Raw genomic sequence first — 21,967 nt, 5'->3', positions numbered from 1 at the left:
CTTCAGCTTAATCATAGAAATACTGCTAATAATAGTAACAATTGCTGTTTGTAATTGTTGGAGTAAGGCTTAAATGATCAAGACCATGGAAATTATTAATAACCCAGGCCCAGCCATGGTGGTGTGGGTCATATTAAATTGTGTTGAGATGGATAACCTTGGCAATAATAGTAACCGGGATCATAAATTAATAACGGGAGTATTTAAATTAATGCCACACTGTCAATAGGCTGGTAGTAAGCTGCTTCTGGAAGTACTAATGCCTCTCTCTCCTGCCTCCCATGAATTCAGTAGAGAGCAAGGCCGATCTGTAAAAGCCTTGGGGGAGGGGGCATCTTAGAAGTAATCTCTATCCAGGAGGAAGGGGTGGGTCCTCGGGGACTGCTGAGGTCGTGCTCGCTGCCTAGAGTCTTACATTCAGCGTGGTGGCTCAGGAACGTGAATACTCAAAATCACAATGCTGTCTACCCATCTTTCCTGGGACTGTCTATTGGACTTTGTTACAAGGGTTGTTTTGTTTTGTTTTTCTTTGCAATGAATGGATGAATTAAGTTTTAAGCGACTTAGGAAATCTTCATAATTGCTCTTGGTCTGTCCCTTGTTTCTATTATTTTGGGCCCATATTTTCAAAGAGGAAACTGGAGTCCAGACACAGCTAACATCTGGTGCAGACTTGTCCCCTCCACACTCTGAACCAGGGCCTTGGCTGTCTGGGAACTAGAAAAGGGTGGGGTGATGTTTCTTTTGGGAGACTGACTGCACATTCCCTGGTGTGTACAGGTGATCTGATGTGCTCGGTTTCCAGAACATGACAGGTTCGGTCCTCAGAGCACCTACACAATACATGGATGATATGAATCTCCGAAGTTGAGTCCATTCAGCCACTTTCTCACTGAATCACCTCTACAAAGCAAGACGGAACACCTTCTATAGCAGGCATTCGGAGAAGACACTACTGCCCCTGCCTTAGGAAGCTCAGAAGCTCAGGTAATCGAGCGTGGGTATGGTTTGTACACTCATGAATGTGTGTGCACTTGAATGCTCAATACCTTAGAGCTTCTTTGAGTATGACTGTGCACTGCACACATGTGACCATGTGGGCGGGGTGTGTGAATGTGTGTGTAGATGTATGTCTGATCTGTATTAGGGACCGTTGTAGAATGGTTGGGTTTATACGAATGCCTGAGGATGGTATGGCACATGCATGAGCACATGTACAGGGAAGTTTAAGAGTGCATTTGTGTATTCCTGGGGTTTATTGCACACATGGAAATATAGTTCAGTGATAAGATGTCTGCATGGCAAGTGTGAGGGCCTAGGTTCAGTCGTGTGTGTGTGTGTGTGTGTGTGTATGTGTGTGTGTGTGTGTTTGAGAGAGAGAGAGAGAGAGAGAGAGAGAGAGAGAGAGAGAGAGAGAGAGAGCAAATTATGACATTGGGATGGATATTCCACCTTGAATGTCCCAAGGAACACCTCACTCCACAAGTGAGAAGCAGTAAACAGGATGGAATAGGTGTAGACCTAATCATAAAAGGAGGGCCGCCGAATTCCCGGAATGAGGGGTAGGCAGGGAACTAGGAACCTAGAGGCTGAGCAAGATGTTTTAGAGAGTGAATCCTAAGGCAGACCTCATCAGTAGGAGAGCAATGCCCCTACTTCGCCCCCGCCGCCTCGCTGGATCCAAAGTATCCAACACCGATACTCAGCATAATCGGCAGTGCACTGGGTATGTTGGACAGACAGCCCGCAGAGAAGCCGCAGCGGGACACACGGGCGCGGCTCCCCGCACGCACGCCTTCCCTGGCTGCTCCGGACTCCCCACCTCGAAGCGGCCCGGCGGCTGGGCGGGCGCGGTTCCGGAGGGGTGGGGTGGGGTGGGGGGGAGTTGGGCGCGCTGGGCGGGGAGGAGGCGGGGCTGCTGCACTGCCTTTACCCAGCTGCTCCCGCCCGCCGGCAGCCAGAGCGAGTGTAGCCTCCGCCAGCTCCGGCGGGCAGCGGGCGCTGAGGCTTAGCGCAGCTCAGCGCAGTCCATCCGCCCGCAGAGCGGACTGAGCTAGAAGCGGAGCGCTGTCGCCAGAGGCGAGCGATGAGGGCAGGTGCTGCCTGCAGCGCCATGGACCAGTCGCGCCTGCTACTGCTGCTGCTGCTTCTAGGGGTAAGTGGTAGCAGGAGGGACGCCTGTTAACCTTTTCCAGGAACCGAACCCCAAGGGGATTCCAGTGCCACCACCCAGGAAACAGAACAGGACATTAAGGTCCCAGATGCTGGGAACCGGTGGCGGAGGAGCTGCGATGCCGTGACCCACAGGGGCGCTTCTAGCTTTTGGGACTTTCAGAGAGCAAAGGAGACCCAGTCCCGGATAGAGATGCGGACAGGACTGTGGCACCGATGCTGATCCTTGGTGCTGCTGCTGCTGCTCTTTGGGTACTGCGGTGGGGACGGTGTAGGAGACTGGGTTCTTTTGATGACGGCATGTGAATTCCGGGATCCCGAGAGGACTTTTCCCTTTAGCATCTTAGTCCTCGGGGGAGTTGTAGGACAGAACCGAGGAGAGAAAGGAGGGGGGTGAGAGCGGCGCTAGAGATGTGAGGGGCTAGCGAAGGAACAATGGGGGAGGCGGCTGGAGGGACTAGAGGCAGAGGGGACCCGGCATGGACAATGGGGACCGGCCAGACAATGAGGGGGAGGGGCGTCGAAAGGAGCGATTCGGGAGTGGCAGGGAGGTTGAAGAGCTAGAAGTGGGCTTCAGAGAGCAGAAAGGAGACTGCCACAAAAGAGGTAGAGAGATGGAGAGCGGTGCGTATCCTAAAGTGCTTGGGGCCCCGCCTGCCTACTCAAGGACAGTGGGACGAGGACAGCCGAGACACACACATTTCCCGCGTGGGTTCTAGCGCTCTTTCTCGCTGCCTCGCCCAGTCCGGGAATTGCATCTGGGCATCCCAGGCTGGGAAGGGAGCGCTCACTTTACTGGGGCAAATCCGATCCTCGGCAAGCCTTTTCACACGGTTTGGAGTAACACAGTGGAATCGGAGAGACAGAGCTGGCAGCTCCCTACCCTATCTTACGCCGGCCGGGTCTCGGGATGCTGAGCGCAGGGACGCTCAAGGCGGCGACTGTTCCGGCAGAGCACTGCTCGGGGAATGCACAAACCCCATGCGACCCGCAGGGGGCACTGCAGGGTGCGGGATTGCTGTTCGCAGCTGCGTGCGAGCCTGGGGCTGCGCACTGCGCTCCTTCTAAGTTAAGCAACCCTCGGGAGCCCTGCGCCCTTCGCGCTCCTTCCTGTCCAGATCTTAATAGGGTCAGCATCACGCACACATCTGACTAGACTTTCGATAAAAGTCTATGAACCCCTTTCAAATGCGACAGGGATCTCTTGGATGCCTCGGATTCTGTTTGATTGTCGTTCAGAAGCACCAGCTCCAGCTAGGTCGTCAAGTCTTGTTAAGAACCCGAGGACTCTGGGTACTTCTGATCAGATCTTAAGAAAGGTTGGCAACGAAAGTGGCGTCACTCTCCAACTTTTTCTTCATCTGAGCACTGTGCCCCCAAATCTCTATCTTACTGATAAGGGAGGCAGAGACTTTTGCGTTTAAACAAGTTGGCCAAGACCTCACAAGCAAGTTGGGCCTGAGTTCTTTGGTTGGATGGACCCCCTCCCCCACTTCTTTCCAGCTCCGTGCTCTCTCTACTCATGGTGCAGCTGTGGGCGGTCACCGCAGGGACGGGGGCGGCACCGTCCCAAAGATAGGCAGAGGTGGGATATGGAAGCCGAGGATGGAGAACCTCTTCAAGCTCCGATCCCATCCTCAAAGCTCAAACCTGGTTCCCTGGAGCTGTCATTATTTGTGGCTTCCTACGGGGTTTTGGGAGTGGCTGCAAGGGTGTTTGCTGACTAACGTCCCTGGTTAGAGATGCCTTGGGCGCTGTGTGGTTCCCATCCTGGAGAGGTGAGGGCGTGGCCTCTGGACCTTGGCAGGATGCCCCTGAGTTCAGAAAAGGCGAGCAAGGGAGCAGAGCTGGGCCTGGAGGCCTCAGCAAGGTGGACCGAGCAAAGAATCTTCGGGCGTGAACCCCTGGGACTCTACTTTCCACCTCCGCCCCAGATTGTTCGGTGTGAGCCAGTTCAGCGGTCCGAGCCTCTTCCTGCGCCGCTGAGAGAGTGCTGAAACCAGAGCGCATCCCGGCGAGTCTGCTGGCGGGTCGAGCCGGTAATGGAGGCACTTTGTCATTCAGATGTCTGTAACCGGAGCCTGGAGCCTCCGGGCTGGCTAATGCTCCTAATAGGGATGCAGCAGCGTAGGCAGTAAATGGGCAGCGTGAGCGTTGGGGCTGGTGTGGAGGGTGGATGGTGAGGAGGCTCCTGGAGGAGGGAAAAGCCTCCACCCTACCTGGCCAGTCCAGTCTGGTTTCAACACCTGGCTTCCTCCCTAGGGGATGAATTGGAAGAGAGGATGTAGGATATAATAACTTTTGTGAAGTGCCTACTCTGTGACCTGCCCTGTCCTTTTACGTTATATACATAACCCTTAGGTCCCAGAAAGGTAAATTTAGTTTTTCCCATTTTGCAGGTGAGGAAACGGACCCCCAGGAAACTTGGGGAGACACCAGGCTCCCGCAGGGGGAAAGCGGAGGTGGTCTGTAGGAAGCTGGGAGTCAAGGCTTTGGTCTCTCCTCAAGCGCAGCTCCTTTTCAGCTCCGCCTCCACCTACAGATCATGAAAGGGGGTGTGGTCCTGAACTGCCCCTGGCTGGGTGGGCTAGACCCTGCCCTGTGCCTCTGACCTGAGCCACTCCCCTGCTCCATATGGGCAGAGCCCTAGCCTCTCTTCAAGTCTCCACAAGGCAGCTTCTTAAGGGATCAACACCAATCTCCTTCTCATGACTCAGTGGCTGACCAAAGGGGCGGGGAGTGGAGCCGGAAGCCAGTGCCTACCCCTGGGTTCGAATCTATCAAAGGCTCTCCAGTCACTGGAAAACCTCTCCTACCCCATATGGCTGTGAGTAGGCTTCTGTTCTCCTAGGAGCTTTCTCTGAAGCTGTTGGGAATGGTCAGGATGGAGCCCATGGAAACACCTACAGAGCTGCAAACACTGTTGTGTTTTTTTGTTTTGTCCAATAAAAAAAAGTCAGTTCATCCGAGCACCACAAGCCCTGCAATGACAAAAAAATTAGATGGTAAGCATTCTGAAAATGGAGACGTCATGCTATCAACTTGGAAATGAATAAATGTAATAGATACAACCATCAGGCAAATGGGTCTGTCATTTTGATAAATTGGTCAATTTGGATCGGATTTTGGAGCAATTAGCTTGAACTCCAGTCACACTTTCCTGCTTGGCGGATGGCTCCCTTTCTGTTTTGTCTTCCCTGGGGTCAGCATCTCATACTCCCTAAGACACACGACTTCCTCAATAACTACTATTGATTGAACTACTATATGCCCGACAGATCTGCATACATTATTTCATTCATTTCTCATAGCAACCCAGTGCAGGAGTCATACTTGTCCCAGTGTTTTAGATAGGAAAACAGATTTAGGAAGAATAAGATGCTCAAAATCACAGGCTATTTTGTAGCAAATCTAGGATTTTATGACAGAGGCAGCCAACCAACTGCAGATGCTGACGGTGTGGCCTCAACTTTAAGTACAAGCCCTGAAAGGAGTGGGGAGGGCAGGAATGCTTGCCCAAAGCTACAATGGCTCCCACAAGCACCAGCAGCCCCACCCCCAACACACACCTTCCCGCTCTCTGCTAACTTTGGCTTAGTGGTCCACAAAGAGCACACATACTAGAAGGAAGAAGAGGTTTTGGTTGTTTGGTTTGATTTTTTGAGACAGGGTTTCTCTGTGTAACAGCTCTGGCTGTCATGGAACTCACAGAGATTCCCTGCCTCTGCCTCTTGAGTGCTGGGATTAAAGGCGTGTGCCACCACTCTTGGCTAAGAGGGGAATTCTGAAGAACTTTGACCCCATGCTCATCCACTCTTGTAATACAGCAGTTTGAGGCAGCTGATGTCATGATTACCTAATGGTAGGAAACAGAGGCACAGAGAAATTACAAACCTGTTTGTCACTCAGATCAGTGGGAGAAGTGGAATGGGCAGTGATTATGCCCAAATGTTTGACTCAGGGTACTTATTCTTTCATGCCAACTCCTCCTCCTCCTCCTACACACACACACACACACACACACACACACACACACACACACTCCCCCATCCCCATTTTTCTCTGTGTAGTCCTGGCTGGCCTTGAACTGGAGATCCTCCTTTCTTGCCCCGCCCCCTTATGCAGGGATCACAGGCTTATGTGCCCCTGGCTCCCAGACAGCTTTTTACCAAGTCCAGTGACATCATTTTAAAAACTCCATTAGAACTGATTCATTATGATTCTGGGAGAGGGACTCTTCCAGCCACGCTGATAGGAGCAAGAAGTGTCAACTGATACCTTGACAGGAAGAGAAGGGACAGGAAAACTATCAAAAAGCTGGCAAAATGACAAAAAATGTGGTCATCTGGGATCAGGAACAGGAGAGCACTGCTGCATTGCAGCCCTGAGTAGTCGCTGGTGCTAACGGTCAGTGCCCCAGTGAGGGAGAGACTGCAGGAGCAGAGGAGGATGCAGCCCCCCAGGTCAGAGAGAGACATTGAATGACAGCAGCACTTCTTTTCTTGTCCCTGAGGATACATAGTCATCCAAAGTCAGTCTTCCAGACTTCTAGGTAACTGAAGGCATATGGTAACTTTCTGGTCTTAAATCATCCAATTATGTCCATCGGCTCCCTACTCTGTGCCAGGTAGGGCAGGAGGTAGATGGTCAACCCCATGACCATAGCTCTGCCTATCTAATCTGGGAGGGGTGGGGATGACAGGAACACTTCCTTGAGGAAGTGATATTTAAGTAGAGACCTAAGTGATGAAAGGAAATGAGAACAGACCCTTCTGAAATCTCAGCTCCTGAGAAAAGCCCGCCTCAGGGTTCCTGGTCTGCAGATGTTGCTAGGCAGCACTCCTACTGCAGGCACTGGAGGAGATGGTGGCAGCTTCCGTTCTGCCTTCATTGTCCCTGCTGGGCTCATGGAGACCACATTGCCCCTAGGGCATCACCTAGTGTCCCCTACTTCTGTATTTCCTTTCCCATCAAACTCTGGTGAGACCACAGTGGGTTTTTTTGATATCTTGGCAAAGATCTGTCCAGCATACAGATGTAGAGGAATGCCCAAGCAATCTTGTAAAGCTCCCTGGTCTCACGACTTGAGCCCAAATTGCTCAGCATCAAATGGGCTGTGTGTGCAAGGTCTGGAGCCTGCAGAGAAGGCTTTGGAGTTTTATTAGACATTAAGATTGTTCTTTAAGAAACAGCAACAAAGCAAGCCACTTGCAGCCCCTCCCCCTGGGGAATCTGGTGCTAAGTCGTTCCATCCATGAGCAAAGATGCTGTAGTGGTAGGAATTTGATTCCCCTCTCCCCCTATTCCAGCTCTGTTCCCAGGGGCCACATGGGAGGGAAGAGGAGGGGAGGAAGTCAGGCTAGTGAGTGGAAGTCAACTCTGGTGGAGCGGAGTTGCTGGATGGTGAGAGCAGCTACTGATAACAGGCATCCCTTTTCCCTGTCTTGGTGCCAGACTTGCCCATCAGCCTGTCCTTTGCCCTGGCACCTAGCTGCCATTGTCTTTACCTGCAGAGAGGTGAAAAGTCCAAAAAGAAAAGCAGGGCAGATCAGAAACCTGTCTGAAGTCAAGATTTGAACCTAAGACCCAGGCCTCTTGACTTCTGCTTGCTCTTGGACTTAGACAACTCCCTTTTGATATTTAATATGTAGAATGAGACCTGGAGAAGCACCCTGTTCCCCTTTGTTAGGAAAAGGCCCTGCCTCTGGGTAATCGAAGCCCTGCAGGTGTGAGGCTTAGCAAATGAAGTTTGGGCCAGATTTCAGCTCCACTGGCCCTGTTGGCCAGGAGCCCTGTGCAAGCTGCAACCTGTCCGTCTATTCTGGATGTTGGCTTCAAGCTGCCCTCCCCATGTGGTGTCTCCTCAGGGCTCCATGAGGGCCTGTAACCCCAAGGTGAACTTTGCAGAAGGTTAGCCACTGAGGCTGTGACCTCACACCCCAGCAGCAGTCAAGGGCGCACTGTCCCCGTCCCCCATCTCCCCCAGCCTTCCTTCCTGCCAGCTTTGATCCTCCTAATGCCTCCCGGGTGAGCTCATCCCAGCCCAGGTGGTTCCAATAGAAGGTATTAAGAGGGAGGCGCTTGATCCCCTGGAAGATACCCCCCTTCTCCTGCCAGGCTGACCCTCTGATCTTCTTCCACCTAGGTGTCAAGGTGCCAAGGTGCCAAGGAGACGTGTTCCACAGGCTTGTACACCCATAGCGGAGAATGCTGCAAGGCCTGCAACTTGGGTGAAGGTGTGGCCCAGCCTTGCGGAGCCAACCAGACCGTGTGCGAACCCTGCCTGGACAGTGAGTATAGGGTGACAAACGGGGAAGGTGTAGCATGCGCAGAACAGACCTTGTAAGTGTTTTGTCTCCTGGCAGGTCCCCTGCCAATCTCTGCATGGTCACCAGAAGTGAGCAGGATATGATATAAGGGGCAGAGAGTAAATGGGGGAGGGTGCGGGCAGAGGAGAGGCACCTGGTGGGGGTTCCCCAGAGGGGTCCCTCTTCCCAGCCCCCAAGCAGAGGCTGGTAGAAGAGTGTGGCCAGGCAAGGAGAAGAAGCTGATACTCAGACCAGCTAAAAATACCTTCTGCACTGCAAGATCAATGGCTGCAGCCTACCCTCTGTGGGTTTGGGGGGAGGGGAAGGAGGATCATATCCTGGCTGCCCTGGAAACTGACCTTGGGGAATCCTGGGAGGGTGTGGCTGCCCTCCTCCAGGCCACTGTTCTGTCACTTTCTGATGCCAGAAGGGACAGGGGCTGGAGCACAAGAATGTCCTTACTATGGGTTGGTACCAGGTAGGAACAGCAGAGGGTAGCTGCCTGGCATTACCTTCAGAAGGAAAGAGTCCCATCTTGCCGGAATGGCGGAGAAGGGGGACAGCAGGGTGGCAGCTTTGTTCTCATCCTCTGTGAGTTCTGTGTCCGTGTGACCAGGAGTAATGGTCTCTGCTGCTGGATACCTCGTTGCTCTGCTGCTTCGGGCCCCAAGGCAGAGCTGCTTCCCTGTCTGCTGCTGGTAGGATCCTGGATCTGCCTGGCACTTGGTCCCCACTAGGAGGGCTGCTGGTAACAGAACACAGAGCTGGGGACTCAGGCTACCTGTCTTACCTCTCTGAATGCTCCCTCCGGAGTCTGTGCAACCCCAACTCCTTAGTGTTCCCAAAGACATGTGTTTCTATTTCTGTGCTTGTGGCTCCTGTAACCCTGTCCCCAACCTGGGCTGGATGGGAAGGCTCTGCCTCCTTGGAAGGTGGTGCCTGTCCTGCCTTGGCTTCACAGAGTCTCTATTCCAAGGCAGAGCTAACATCATTGCCTGGATGTAGATGTCCTAGGCCACTCCCATCTCCATCCTACATATCCTTCTTTAGCAGCTGGTGGTTTGGGAGCTCAGGGGAGGGCCGGGTCAGGAATCAGGGAAGAGGAAAGGCAACAGGAACCAAGGGCAGCTCAGAGGGGGCTGCAGCAGCCTCCCTGCCTCATTCCCTTCCTCTTCCTTCCCGCTTGGGTTCCTCCTGCCACACTCCCCTCCAGCTGTGTTAACAGGCTGCTTTTACAAGCCTATTTTATGGGCTAGAGACCCCAGTGGACTTTCCCTCCATCCTCAAAAAACGTTTCCACTAGGAAGCCTATTAAGCCCCTGCTTTCATGCTCTGCCAAAAAAGGTCATAGTTTTCACACCATCCAAAACCTACTCCCAGGAGTCTTCCAGCTAATTTCTGTGTTTTCCCCAGGAGCCACCGTGCTCTTTTCGTTCAATGTCCCCACCCCTATATAAGCACCCTCTCATTTGGAGAGATCAGATGTCCTGCCAGACAGGTGCTTTCTGCTGTCTGACTGTATCTCAGCCACCAAAGACCTCTGTCCTTATTACTGCTCATCCATGGGGCCGGTCACTTATTCTTTACCAGAGCCCATGGGGTGGGGACATTACTTACTAGTTAGTTAGTTTTGAGACAGGTTCTCACTGTGTAGCCCAGGCTAGCCTCAAAAAGCACCATGTAGAGCAGACTGGTCTTGGATTCATGATCCTCCTGGGCACCACCATCCCTGGCTATTATTTTTCTACTTTACAGAGAGAGGAAAATGCTCAGGAAGGCTAAGTCACAGATATAATAAGTTACGGAAGTGAGTTTTGAAGGCAGATCTGCCTCATCCCTGGGAAAAGAAAACAGGGTGCCCCTGCCTCTGTAGGAGCTGCCCCTGCCTCTGTAGGAGCTGCCCCTGCCTCTGTAGGAGCTGCCCCTGCCTCTGTAGGAGCTGCCCCTGCCTCTGTAGGAGCTGCTGACTACAAGTGGAAGTGCTGCCCAGACCTCCTGCCCTTTTGCTTTGCTCTCTCCACTTCTGCCCGGTTCACCTTCCTCCTTCCTTTGTCTCATCATCGTTTGTCTCATCGCTGCACCCACACGTCCCAGGATGAGACCCTCGGCGCCTTTAGAGGGTGTCAGCATGGGGTCCCCTGCAGGTCTCTACCCCGTACTCTCTGCTTTCACCTCCGGGTCCCAAGCATGCCCTCCTTCCCTGGTTCTCAGCTTCCTCAACACCCTGAGCAAAGACAGCTCCTCCTGTACTCATGACGGCACAGAGATCTCTCCCTGGGATGGAAGGTGCTGAGAGCTGGCTCTGCCCCTTCCCTGATCTCTTCTCAGGAGGCAAAGACCACACACACACACACACACACACACACACACACACACACACACACACACACACACAGCCTACTCAGTTTCCAGAGTTCACATCCCCTGCTTCAGAGTGAGGCCAAAGTGAGCTTGGAAACTGCCCCTTTGTGCTGAAAGGGCAGAGGACTGTATGTGCAAGTCCCCCTTGCTTCTTAGCTTCTATCTTTCTGGCTGTACCTGAACTGTCTTGCTTGGAGCACTGGTCCTGGTGTAGGCAGTATGACAAAATGCCATTGGTCAGAAATTCTGCTGTCAACCCTTGTCACTCCAGTTTTGACCCTGCCACCCATCCCACCCCATGGCAAGAGGGCCAGAAGGACGGAGACAGAGGCTCTTAGGTACACAGCTCCCCTCTGGGCTGCGTGGGAGGCTGGATGGGAGACATGCTCACACTATTGTTCAGCTGCGCTGGGAACTAAGGTACAGGTCTGAGAACTCCCTAAGGTTTGCCAAGGAATCTACCGGAACAGCTAGGACCTCAGGAGGCCTCAGGGCCCGACTCTTCTGGAGAGTGGGGACCCTGGCCTCCTTCCGAGGGTGAGGAACTGCAGAAAAGGGAGCAGAGGTCAATGAGAAAGTGAAGCTGAGACAGGGTGATAGCTTTAGCTGGGGATGGGAAAGGAGGGACCCCCAGCCCTGTACGCAAGCCTACCAAACACCTTCCAAGTGACTGGGTTCGGAGACTGATGCCTCCCCGTCTATGCCTTTGTCCTCAGGTGTGACATTCTCTGATGTGGTGAGCGCCACTGAGCCCTGCAAGCCGTGCACCGAGTGCCTGGGCCTGCAGAGCATGTCGGCTCCCTGTGTGGAAGCAGATGATGCAGTGTGCCGATGTGCCTATGGTTACTACCAGGACGAGGAGACTGGCCGCTGTGAGGCGTGCAGCGTGTGCGAGGTGGGCTCAGGACTCGTGTTCTCCTGCCAGGACAAACAGAACACGGTGTGTGAAGAGTGCCCAGAGGGCACATACTCAGATGAAGCCAACCATGTGGATCCGTGCCTGCCCTGCACGGTGTGCGAGGACACTGAGCGCCAGTTACGGGAGTGCACGCCCTGGGCCGACGCCGAGTGCGAGGGTGAGCCATATTCCACGCAGGGTGGTGTGGGGGCGCAGGGCTGCATTTGTGAGGAAGGGCGCCCTCTAGGGTTCGTAAGGTCCCCGGCGGGCCTTCACCGGGCAAGCACCCTCCTCTTTCAGTCTTAGGAAACTCTTGATAAAAGCACAGAGATGGTGATTCCACATTCGACCTCACCGCAAAGCCCTTTTCACTAATTCCTTCTTTGAACTGACACTGGGAAAGTCCAGCTTACTGCTCTCTGAAGAAGTCTTCCTAACTCCCTCCAGAGATTATATGGGCACTAACGGCAGCTGGGAGAAGCTGTAGATGCTAGAGTCTGAAGCAGGTCTCCTTCCGGCCTGAGGCAGGTTTACTGAACTGGAGTGGGGCTGGGGACCTACAGGGGCGAGGGCCCTTCAGCCATGAGGCCAGATGCCGGTGGCGATGACGGCTGCAGCAACCCCACATCAAATCATCTCCGAGTGCCATCGGGAAGGTTACTCTTGGCTCTGGACCTGGTTTTGATGGCCATAGGGTTGTTGGAGTAGATGGTACATTCCTCCCATGGTATCTGGGGATGAGGCAGAAGCATTGTGGCAGGTTAATGACATGGATTTGGCTGCTGTAAACGGCCATGACAGAAGCAGTTCTGTGGAACTGAAGAGGAGTAGTAAACATGGGCTGGGGGAGAGGTAGGATGAGGTGGAGGGGTATGCTTGAAGGGCTCCTGTCCGCTGGGGCTGTAGGAGCTGGGTTGGCCTGCCTTATCCTCATAGCTCACCTGAAAGAGATATGGGGATCTCGGGAGAGGAGGAGGAACCTGGGAGCCAGGGCACAGCCACCATGGTCACTGGTTGGTAGTGTTCATCTCAGAGAGGACTGGAGACAAGTGGGTGGTGCTTTTCCGTTCTGTTCATCCGTCAGTGGCCATGCCCACAGACCTGGCTTTCTTTGAACTCTAACCTCAGGTTGTGCTGTTACCGAGCAGGCAAGTGTGCCATCTTCAGGGAGCCCCTAGTTTTCCTGGAGAGGGATGGCCCTTGGCACTGGTCCAGTGAGGGGAGCGCCCCAAGCCAGGCCCTAGTTCCTGAAGGGAGAAGACAGCCCTAGCTTTGGAGATTGCTGACTATGATGGAGGCCGCCCAGTTCCTGCCTTCCATCAACCTCTAATTAAGTAGAAGATACAGGTCCCCTGTCCTGGGGGGCATGGAGGGCCTCCTGACAACCTGGCTGCCCCCCCATACCTAGACTTAATTAAGCTTGCTCAAGCAGCAGAGGGGAGAAGGCTGGTAACCCTCACTGAGGCCCTAAATATGTTTGCAATGTTCTTTACTGAATAGGCAGAGGGATGGGCATAGGCCCTGGGTGGCTCTGGTGGAGATTCCCATGGGCCCAGAAGCTAGGCTGAGCCAGGAGAGAGAGAGAGAGAGAGAGAGAGAGAGAGAGAGAGAGAGAGAGAGAGAGAGAGAGAGAGAGAGAGAGAGAGAGAGAGAGAGAGCGCTTCAGCAGCCGGGCAGCAGGCGGTGGGCGACACAGTTGTAAGCAGGTCTGAATCAGCCAGTGGGGTACAGGTGGGGTGTGATTAGAGAAAGGGGGGCCTGGATGGAAAAGGAGCAGGCCCACTGCTTAGGGAATTATTTCCTCCCAGACGCCACCCTACTTACCCAGCCATCTTGGCAGCAGGAACTTTTATCTCTGTATTATTCTTCTTTCTGCTCCAGCCTCTGAAGGGTTAAATGTTAGCCCTGAGGCCAAGCATCCCTTTCAGGAAATGGAATTTGATTCTTGGGTTGGCAGCCCACTTTTGTCCAATGTAGCATGCTTTCCTGCATATACATTTCAGGTGTCAACACGGTGACTCACCCAGCCTTGGGGCAGACGCCCGGCCCCCTTACCACATTGAAGTTTAGGAGGGGTCACCTGCTCCCTCTTCCTCCTGATGGCTCCCATTCCGGAAATGGCTGTCAGGACCTGCCAAGGGCTTAGCGAGTTGGAATGCTAGGGGACAGGGCCACATCTGGATCTCGTCTCCACCCCCATCAAGAGGCTGGAGGGAGTGAGGGAAGGTGTCCTGGACACTTGACACTGCTTTCAGTCCTTCCCTGAGGCCCCTTCGTTTCTATACCCCTCACCCGCCCACATGAGCCTCAGGGTAGGGGCTGTCAATCTGAACTGAGTCATATCTGCAGTCTTGGGGCTCAGGCTGTACCCTCCACCTGCCCTGTCACCCTAGCAAATCACAAGAAGGCCCTCTAGGGCCCAACACTCAGACAGGACTGTCTCTTCCACTTTCCGGTCCTCTCCTGCCAGCCCTGGCCAGTCCTGGGATGGGGGAAGGGTGGGACTGGGCAGCAGATGGCAACCTTCTCCCTACTGCCAGCCAGATGGATTCCAGACTCACATCTGGGGGCCTCACCACTCAGAAGGTGCTGAAAGTGGGGCCTTTGAAGCATCTGTCTTGAGCTGGGGAGGCCCAGAGACCCAGTGGGCAGCTTCAACTCCAGCTTGGGTGGGCACAGTGTAGTCTGGGCAGGCCAGAGCTGGGTAGCAAGGTGTCCTCGCCTTGACCCCACTAGCATGCCCTGTCTGCTTTTCCTCCCTGCCCCAAGTGTAGGAAGTGAGAATGGATGGGACGGGCTGCTCTGCCCAGACAAGTATCCCCCAGGCCATCATCCAGAGCCCACAACTACTAGCACTGCCTCTGGCTGGGTGGCAGAATGGAAAATCCCACCCACTAGTGCCAGGAGGGTCTGGAGCCTCTGCCAGGAAGGCTGGCGATGCCCAAATGGCATGAGCAGGCCTAGATGGGTGGCCAAGCACAGAATTGCTCCTTCTGAGGCAGTAGGCAGTGCCTACCTCATAGCTCCTCCCTCCACCAGCCGTTGGCTTCCTGCCAACAAGGGTGCCAGCTGTCTGCCCCAGTCTTCTCTAGGTGCCAGGGCCAGACTGTTTGGGGATCAACAACAACAAAAACGTGTTGGCTGTACAGGGACTGGCTGGGATGAAGCAAGCCAGTTAGATTCTCCACCTCTAGTGCCAGCCTAGAGGCTGGAGCATCTGAGACAGGGAAGAGGGCAGCGTCTCTGATCAGGTACCCAAGCGCCATCCTTCCAGAGGTCACCAGGCCAGAGAAATTACAGCCCTCCAAGCAATCGAGGCATTGCTCCAGCTTGAGGCATCTTGGTGTGTTTGCCCCATGCCTGCCCGCTGGGCAGAGACTAGAATTCTAATTTCACAGCCTAAGCCAAAAAAAGTTGCTTGGAGACCATTTTTTTTTCTTTTCAGAGAGCCCATTCTCTGGATGGGGAAATCAAGGTTCCATACTGACTTAAGTTTCCTGTCATGCAGCCCTCGCTCTCCTCCACTAACCTGACTTGTGTGCAGTCCCAGCTCCCAATCCTGTGTGCCTGGAACCAGAGGTTGGAGGCTCAGGATGAACCACTGGAGTGTCAGAGCTAAGGGGAAGGCCTGGATAGGTCCTAACTCCCGTGGTCCTGTTCCCCAGAGATCCCTGGCCGATGGATCACAAGGTCTACACCCCCAGAGGGCTCTGACAGCACGGCCCCCAGCACCCAGGAGCCCGAGGCACCTCCGGATCAGGACCTCATAGCCAGCACAGTGGCAGATACGGTGACCACTGTGATGGGCAGCTCCCAACCTGTAGTGACCCGAGGCACCACCGACAACCTCATTCCTGTCTACTGCTCCATCTTGGCCGCTGTGGTTGTGGGCCTTGTGGCCTATATTGCTTTCAAGAGGTAAGAGGGGACACGGTGAGGATGGGGGAGACATTTCCTCCCACCTTGCCCTGAAAACACACATACTCGTTTAATTCAACCCTAAACACACCGTCACTCACTATCTCATGCCTGACTCTTGGGTGTGGCAGGTTGCAGGCAGTGACAGAAGAGGGCTCCCTTTCCTGTCCTGGCTCCAGTCCCTCCCCACCCCCAGGCGGCTCCTCGGTTCCTTAACTCCTGAGCCTCTCTAGCTCCTTGCATCCTCACCCCCAGCGCCAGCCACTCACCCCTGCTTCCTGGGTATACATGTGTCTCTTCCTTCCCAAGTCAGTCTTGCTTTCACGTCACCTTCAAACTCCCACATCACCCTTGGGCTCCTGTGATACCCACATCAAGGAATTAAAGACATAGAAAAACTCCCGGAAGGCATTTTCAACTTTAAATGCTTGTCCCATTCTTTTTTTGTATTTTGCTTTTAAATCATCAAAGTAACACATGCTTTTTAAAAAGCAAATGCAAACAAGACCAAATTTGTTTTGTGGTGCGGGGGATGGGACCCAGATCTTTGAGCATGTGAAGCAAGCTTACTGCCACTGAGCAATAGCCCCAGTACCAACACCAATATCTTCTAAAGCAAGAAGCAAAAACCTTGTTTTATCTCCTCAAATCCTACCCATCTTGTGGGGAATTTCTTGGGATAACACCTTCCCAGCTGTTTATAGTGTACTTTTTTATATAAACACTCACATGTGGATTTTTTATAATTATATGTAGACATGGAGACCTTTTCTAATGACTCAGAGGGAACACACCACACACCTCCTGCGATGCACTTTCCCCTCTTAATCCCGCTCAGGAGACTTTTCCTCAGAGCACAGACTATCTGATCATTTACAGCCTCTCCTTCAACAACGTGCCTGGACCGTAGTGCAGTTAGCCAGTCCTCTCTTGATGGACATTTGGTTTATTTTCAATTTTGTTGTTATTGCATATAATTTCCAAGGAAATCTGTCTGTGTGTGTGTGTGTGTGTCTGTGTGTGTGTGTGTGTGTGTGTGTGTGTGATCGCTGCTCACATATGGGATTACTTTAGAAGAGTCGATTGGGAAAAGTGGAATTTCTAGGAAGTCATTTATTTATGTATTGTTTGTTCTGTTAACATTTACTGAATGCTACCAAATTCTTCCACCCCTATAGAGCATGTGTGTGTGTATATGTCTGCATGTCTGTATGTGTCTGTGTGTATATGTGTCTATGTCTGTGTGTGTATGTGTGTGTGTATGTGTCTGTGTGTGTGTCTGTGTGTGTCTCAGTGTGTATGTGTGTCTGTATGTGTGTGTATGTGTCTGTGTGTGTGTGTGTGTGTGTGTGCCTGTGTGTCTATGTGTAAAATGAGCACCTTATCTCCTCTCAGTCTTCTGTATGTAAAGCAGTGGTTCTCAACCTCTGGGTGTTATCTCCTCTCAGTCTTCTGTATGTAAAGCAGTGGTTCTCAATCTCTGGGTGTTGACCCATTAGGGCTGACTGACCCTTTCATAGCAGTTATCTAAGACCATCTGCATAACAGAAATTTACCATTATGATTCATAACTGCAAAATCACAGTAATGAAGTAGCAAACAAAATAATTTTATGGTTGGGGTCACCACTACATGAGGAACTGAATTAAAATAATGTTATGGTTGGGGGTCACCACTACATGAGGAACTGTATTAAAGGGCCACAGCCTTAGGGAGGTTGAGAACCACTGATATAAAGAAATAAGTTCCTCAGACACTTTGGAGGGCACCTGCCATGGCCCTGACCTGGACCATGGACACAACTATGTAGGCTACACTGGCTGATACAAGCCCTCGTGCTAAGACCGGTCCTATACCTGGGTTCCAGGTGGAACAGCTGTAAGCAAAACAAACAGGGAGCCAACAGTCGACCAGTGAACCAGACACCCCCACCCGAGGGAGAAAAACTCCACAGTGACAGTGGCATCTCTGTGGATAGCCAGAGCCTGCACGACCAGCAGACCCATACACAGACTGCCTCAGGCCAGGGTGAGTGGGAAGGCAAAAGATGGGGCTGTTAGCCGAGATTAGACTACTGAAGGGGCTAGCAGGGTAGGGGAGGTCGGGTGGGATGGGAGATGTGGGGAGGGGAATGTTTTCCCCGAGGATGACTTGGGGAAATGGAGGCTTTTACAAGTTGGAGCATCCAGACTCATCAGGCTAATTGTCCCCCCTGGGGGTTAATTACTGCCCAAAGTAGCTGCAATTAGCCTCCTGGCTGAACTTCTAGGAAACAAGTGGTTAAGTGTGTACCCTAATTAGCAGCCCATAGCCAGGCTCTAGGACACTTGCTGCAGTTGTCAGGAGCTCAAGAGCCCTGTCCCCTCCTCTGCCTCCATGATTGCTGAGGGGGAGGGGACGCTAGAGGAAAAGATGATGTCTGAGCTGAGCTTGAATAAGAGACAGTGAGTCAGCAAGGCTCAGGTCCCTCCCTCCCAGGCCCTATTTAGGACCTCATCTTGGCTACTCCTCTGCCTCGAACTCTAGACTTGGAGGAGTGTGCCTTGGCCCCTAGTGCACTGGAGGAAAGAGGTCCAGGGTTAGGGACTGATTGCTCTTGTCCTCTGTAGCCCTCAAGGGTGACGGCGGCCTCTACAGTAGCCTGCCCCTGACCAAGCGCGAGGAGGTTGAGAAGCTGCTCAAAGGTTCTGCAGGGGACACCTGGCGACATCTGGCAGGCGAGCTGGGCTACCAGCCTGAGCATATAGACTCCTTCACTCACGAGACCTGCCCAGTTGGAGCCCTGATGGCCAGCTGGGGTGCCCAGGACAGCGCAACGTTCGATGCCCTTTTAGCCGCCCTGCGCCGCATCCAGAGAGCCGACATTGTGGAGAGCCTGTGCAGCGAGTCCACTGCCACGTCCCCAGTGTGAGCTCAGACCAGAAGCCCCTGTCCTGCCCCATATTCTGACAACTGATGCTCTAGCCAGCCCCCACAGAGATGCCCCCCTCCCCCGGGGTGGCCCAACAGTCAGAGCCAAGCTCCAAGGCCCTGCTCCCCAAACCTTAGCCCTGTGGCTGTCCCTGAGGGAGCCCTTGCTTCTGATCCCACTTTCTCTTCAGTGAGACAGGACCACCCCAAGCCTGTCCTGCCCCATTACCACCTCAGGCCTTTCCACCCTCCCCTACACCTTAGCTGTGCCAGATCTGGGGGTTTGACACCAGAGATGGTGACAGGGGCACCCCGGGGACTCAGGCAGCACTGAAGAAGCCATGGACTCCACACTGTGAACTGGAGAACAGGGAGCATGGTGGTAGGATAGACCTTCCCCAGCCCCTCCTCCACTCTGGCCAAAGATGAAGAGGATTACAGGCGCATCTGAGCTGAAAGCAGGTTGGAAAGCCAGGCCACACTCCCCTCTTACACACAGGACAGAGAGGCAGGGACTGGCCCAGGCCACCCAGCAACAGAGAGGTCGAATGTAGGCTGACATCCTCCTCTCTGAGTGAGGACATCAGGTGTGCTTGATGGCAGGGATGGTGTAACTTTCAGGGACATGTCTGGAAGCCAAGTCTGCCCCACCCTCTGCAACTTCCAGGCCCCTACCCAACCCTTCTGCAGACAAACTGTTTGTCCAAGACCTGGTCCATTGGCCAATACTGATGGAGTCAGACTAGGGGTTTGGGGAGCAGGGTGTTGCCTTCCTCTGTCTCTGTCAGGGTTCCAAACGTGGCATTTGCAGAGTGGTGAATCTGTTAATATCCTCATTCTTGGCATAGGCCTGGAGCCAACGGTGGCCCCTAGAATCAGTCCTAGGGGTCAGGGACCAAGTACTGCCACCCCACAATCCCAACAACAGCAACACACACACACACACACACACACACACACACACACACACACACACACACAAAGATTTCTTGCTTTTTCCATGGCTATTTTTGGGCTGAGACTAGATCCTGCTGGGGGTCACTGCCAGAAAATCACCGGAGGGACCTGGGCTTTGTGGGGGCTGTCTTCCTCGCCCCTGAGTTTGGCAGGCCAAGGACTGCTGTGTCTGATCTGGCAAGTCTGTCTTCCAAGGGCCTGTGCGTGGAGGAATGCGCTCACTCCTCTGCTTCTCGAAGCCTGGGTTTGGCTGCACCCAGAAGGTTACAGTGAAAAAAAACAGGCTTGTGGGAATGCACAGCAAGAAAAAACAAAAACAAACAAACAAACAAAACCAGATGCTGGCACCTGGCCTGTGGCAGATTTCTCCCAAGTTTCAAGGCCTTTGCAAAGGACTGATTTCCTGAGCACCACCAGGAAGGGACTTGAGGTTTCGGTGACATTTTCACCCCCTTCCTGGCCTGCTCTGTTTTGCTTGCTGTTGGAATGAGTGGGCTCCCCCTCTATTTAGCATGAAGGAGCCCCAGGAAGGGTATTCACAGACTGAACACCACCCCTGGGTGGCCAGGGTCCCCCAAACCCTGAAAAGAAACGAGGAGCATTGTACACAGGTGGCATTTGTATGGACCTCAATCTGTAATGAGCAGAGGGACTCCACCTGCTGGCCTGCCCCAGGCACTGGGGAGTGGGACGTTCTTTGTGTATTTATTTTCCTCCCCATAAGTTGGGGGGCAGTGGGGAGCTGCAAGTGCAGTCTAGCATGTGTTTGGTTCTGGGGTCTCTCCAGTCTTACTTTGGGTCATAATGGAACCTTTGACCCTCCCGCTGGTGGCTTCCAGTTCCAGACCCCTCCATGCTCCCTGTCACCTTCCCCTTGCATCCTGTGTAAAAACCTACTCATAAAACATAAGTGATGGACATTAAATAGAAAAAAACCAATAAGAAAGAAAAATGGTGCCAAGAGATTTTCTGGAAACACCCATGTTTTGTTAGTTGGGATTGAATGTGTAGATCAGAGTCATCCACCCCTGCCCCCAGACTCCCAGTCCTTATAATTTCAATGTTGCCCACTTTTCTGTAAGTTTTGACAAGAATCCAGCAACTTCGTATGCTCAGTTATGAAGTGGGTGGGGGAAAAGAGCAGGGCCCCTTTGCTCCCAGATCTCAGAGAAGGGAAGTAAAAAAACCACCCGCCATGCAGGAAGCTGGCCAGCTGTGAACTTGACCAGATGTCAGAAGTGAAACTGACCACAGGGGAGCCAGAGGCTTGCTAGGAGGGCCAGGTCATGACCCCACAGCTCCCAGCCACCCACATGGCCTGTAAGACACGCAAGCATACTCATACACAAGATTACACAGAACCTCTGTCCAGATGGCTCAGCAGGAGGCTGGTTGGCCTGGCCAGGAGTCAGGCCAGCCCCTCCCTGGAGACACTGGGGACAGAGCCTAACCAGAGCTCATGCCTACCTGGCCTGGGAGCCCCTAAGACTTCTGACTCTAGGCTGTAAGGCTGGTGAGGCGGGTAGTCAGAACTGCCCATCCCGTGCTCGTCCATCATCCAGGGACTCTAGTAGGAGTGGCTTGTGGTCACCCTGGAAGGCAGGAGAGGATTCGCTCTTCTAGGAAGAACAACAAGCACGCCTTCCAGATTTGCAGGCCCAGGGAGCAGGGCCAGCAGGGCCCAGCCAAGAGTCAAACATCAGACAGGAGAGTCTTAGTCTCTCACACCCACCGACGGGATGGACAAGGAGGGTGACATGGCGGTGGAGACGAGAGACACAGAGGCACTAGCAAGGCCTCGGAGTAGTGGGGGAGACAGTCCCTGTCTGATGGAGAAGGGCTCAGGCTGGGGGCTCCCATCTCCCTACTATGGGCCACCTACCCACAGTAGGGATGGATTCCTATGATGAGAGAAACATATCTGCTCCCTTAAGGGATTCTCCATTATGATAAAAGAAAAACTGTCTTCACCCTAAAGGTGTCTCTGGTGGAACATCCAGTTTCTGTCTTGTGGGAATAAGGAGGGACATAAGCCCCTCCTCAGTGACTGCTTTCTTCAGAGAGCTGCAGCAGCCAGCCCTGGCTGGCACAGAAAGTGTAAGTGGCAGCCTTGTCCAGCCAGCCCCGGGGAGGTCAGGGAAGGGACATGGAAGCTGGCCCTTAGGCATATATGAGGTAGCAGGCCTGGGAGGAGAGAGAACATAGTCCAGCCTGGAGAAACACTGGTGCCTGGAGCCCAGAAGAGGAAGGGAGGAAAGTGAGGAGGGGAGGGAGGGCCAGACAGGGGCCAGGGCTCCTGTGGAGTCTGTTGAAGGGGTCTGGACTATATTCTTAGAACTCTGGAAGCTGTGGAGGATTTCAAACCCTCTCCATCCCGTCCCAACACTGGAGCAAAAGGCTTGGTGTAACCTCTGCCCTCTCCATCCCTCCTGTCTCCACCTCA

The 21,967-nt window shown here is 53.4% G+C and overlaps 1 protein-coding gene across 1 annotated transcript; it reads left to right on the top strand.

Moving 5' to 3' along the window:
* The first annotated feature begins 1,972 nt into the window (after window positions 1-1,972).
* On the top strand, window positions 1,973-21,748 carry Ngfr (nerve growth factor receptor). The gene is made up of 6 exons (XM_013117601.3): window positions 1,973-2,155; window positions 8,318-8,462; window positions 11,558-11,917; window positions 15,405-15,657; window positions 17,525-17,685; window positions 18,267-21,748. The coding sequence occupies exons 1-6, from the start codon at window positions 2,087-2,089 to the stop codon at window positions 18,566-18,568; spliced, it is 1,290 nt and encodes a 429-aa protein (XP_012973055.1). The 5' UTR covers window positions 1,973-2,086; the 3' UTR covers window positions 18,569-21,748.
* Window positions 21,749-21,967: the final 219 nt, after the last annotated feature.

Source organism: Mesocricetus auratus, unplaced genomic scaffold, assembly GCF_017639785.1.
Source record: "Mesocricetus auratus isolate SY011 unplaced genomic scaffold, BCM_Maur_2.0 Super-Scaffold_100007, whole genome shotgun sequence".
Classification (NCBI taxonomy): domain Eukaryota; kingdom Metazoa; phylum Chordata; class Mammalia; order Rodentia; family Cricetidae; genus Mesocricetus; species Mesocricetus auratus.
The sequence above is the reverse complement of the archived record's forward strand: the minus strand, read 5'-3'. Positions and strand labels throughout refer to the sequence as shown.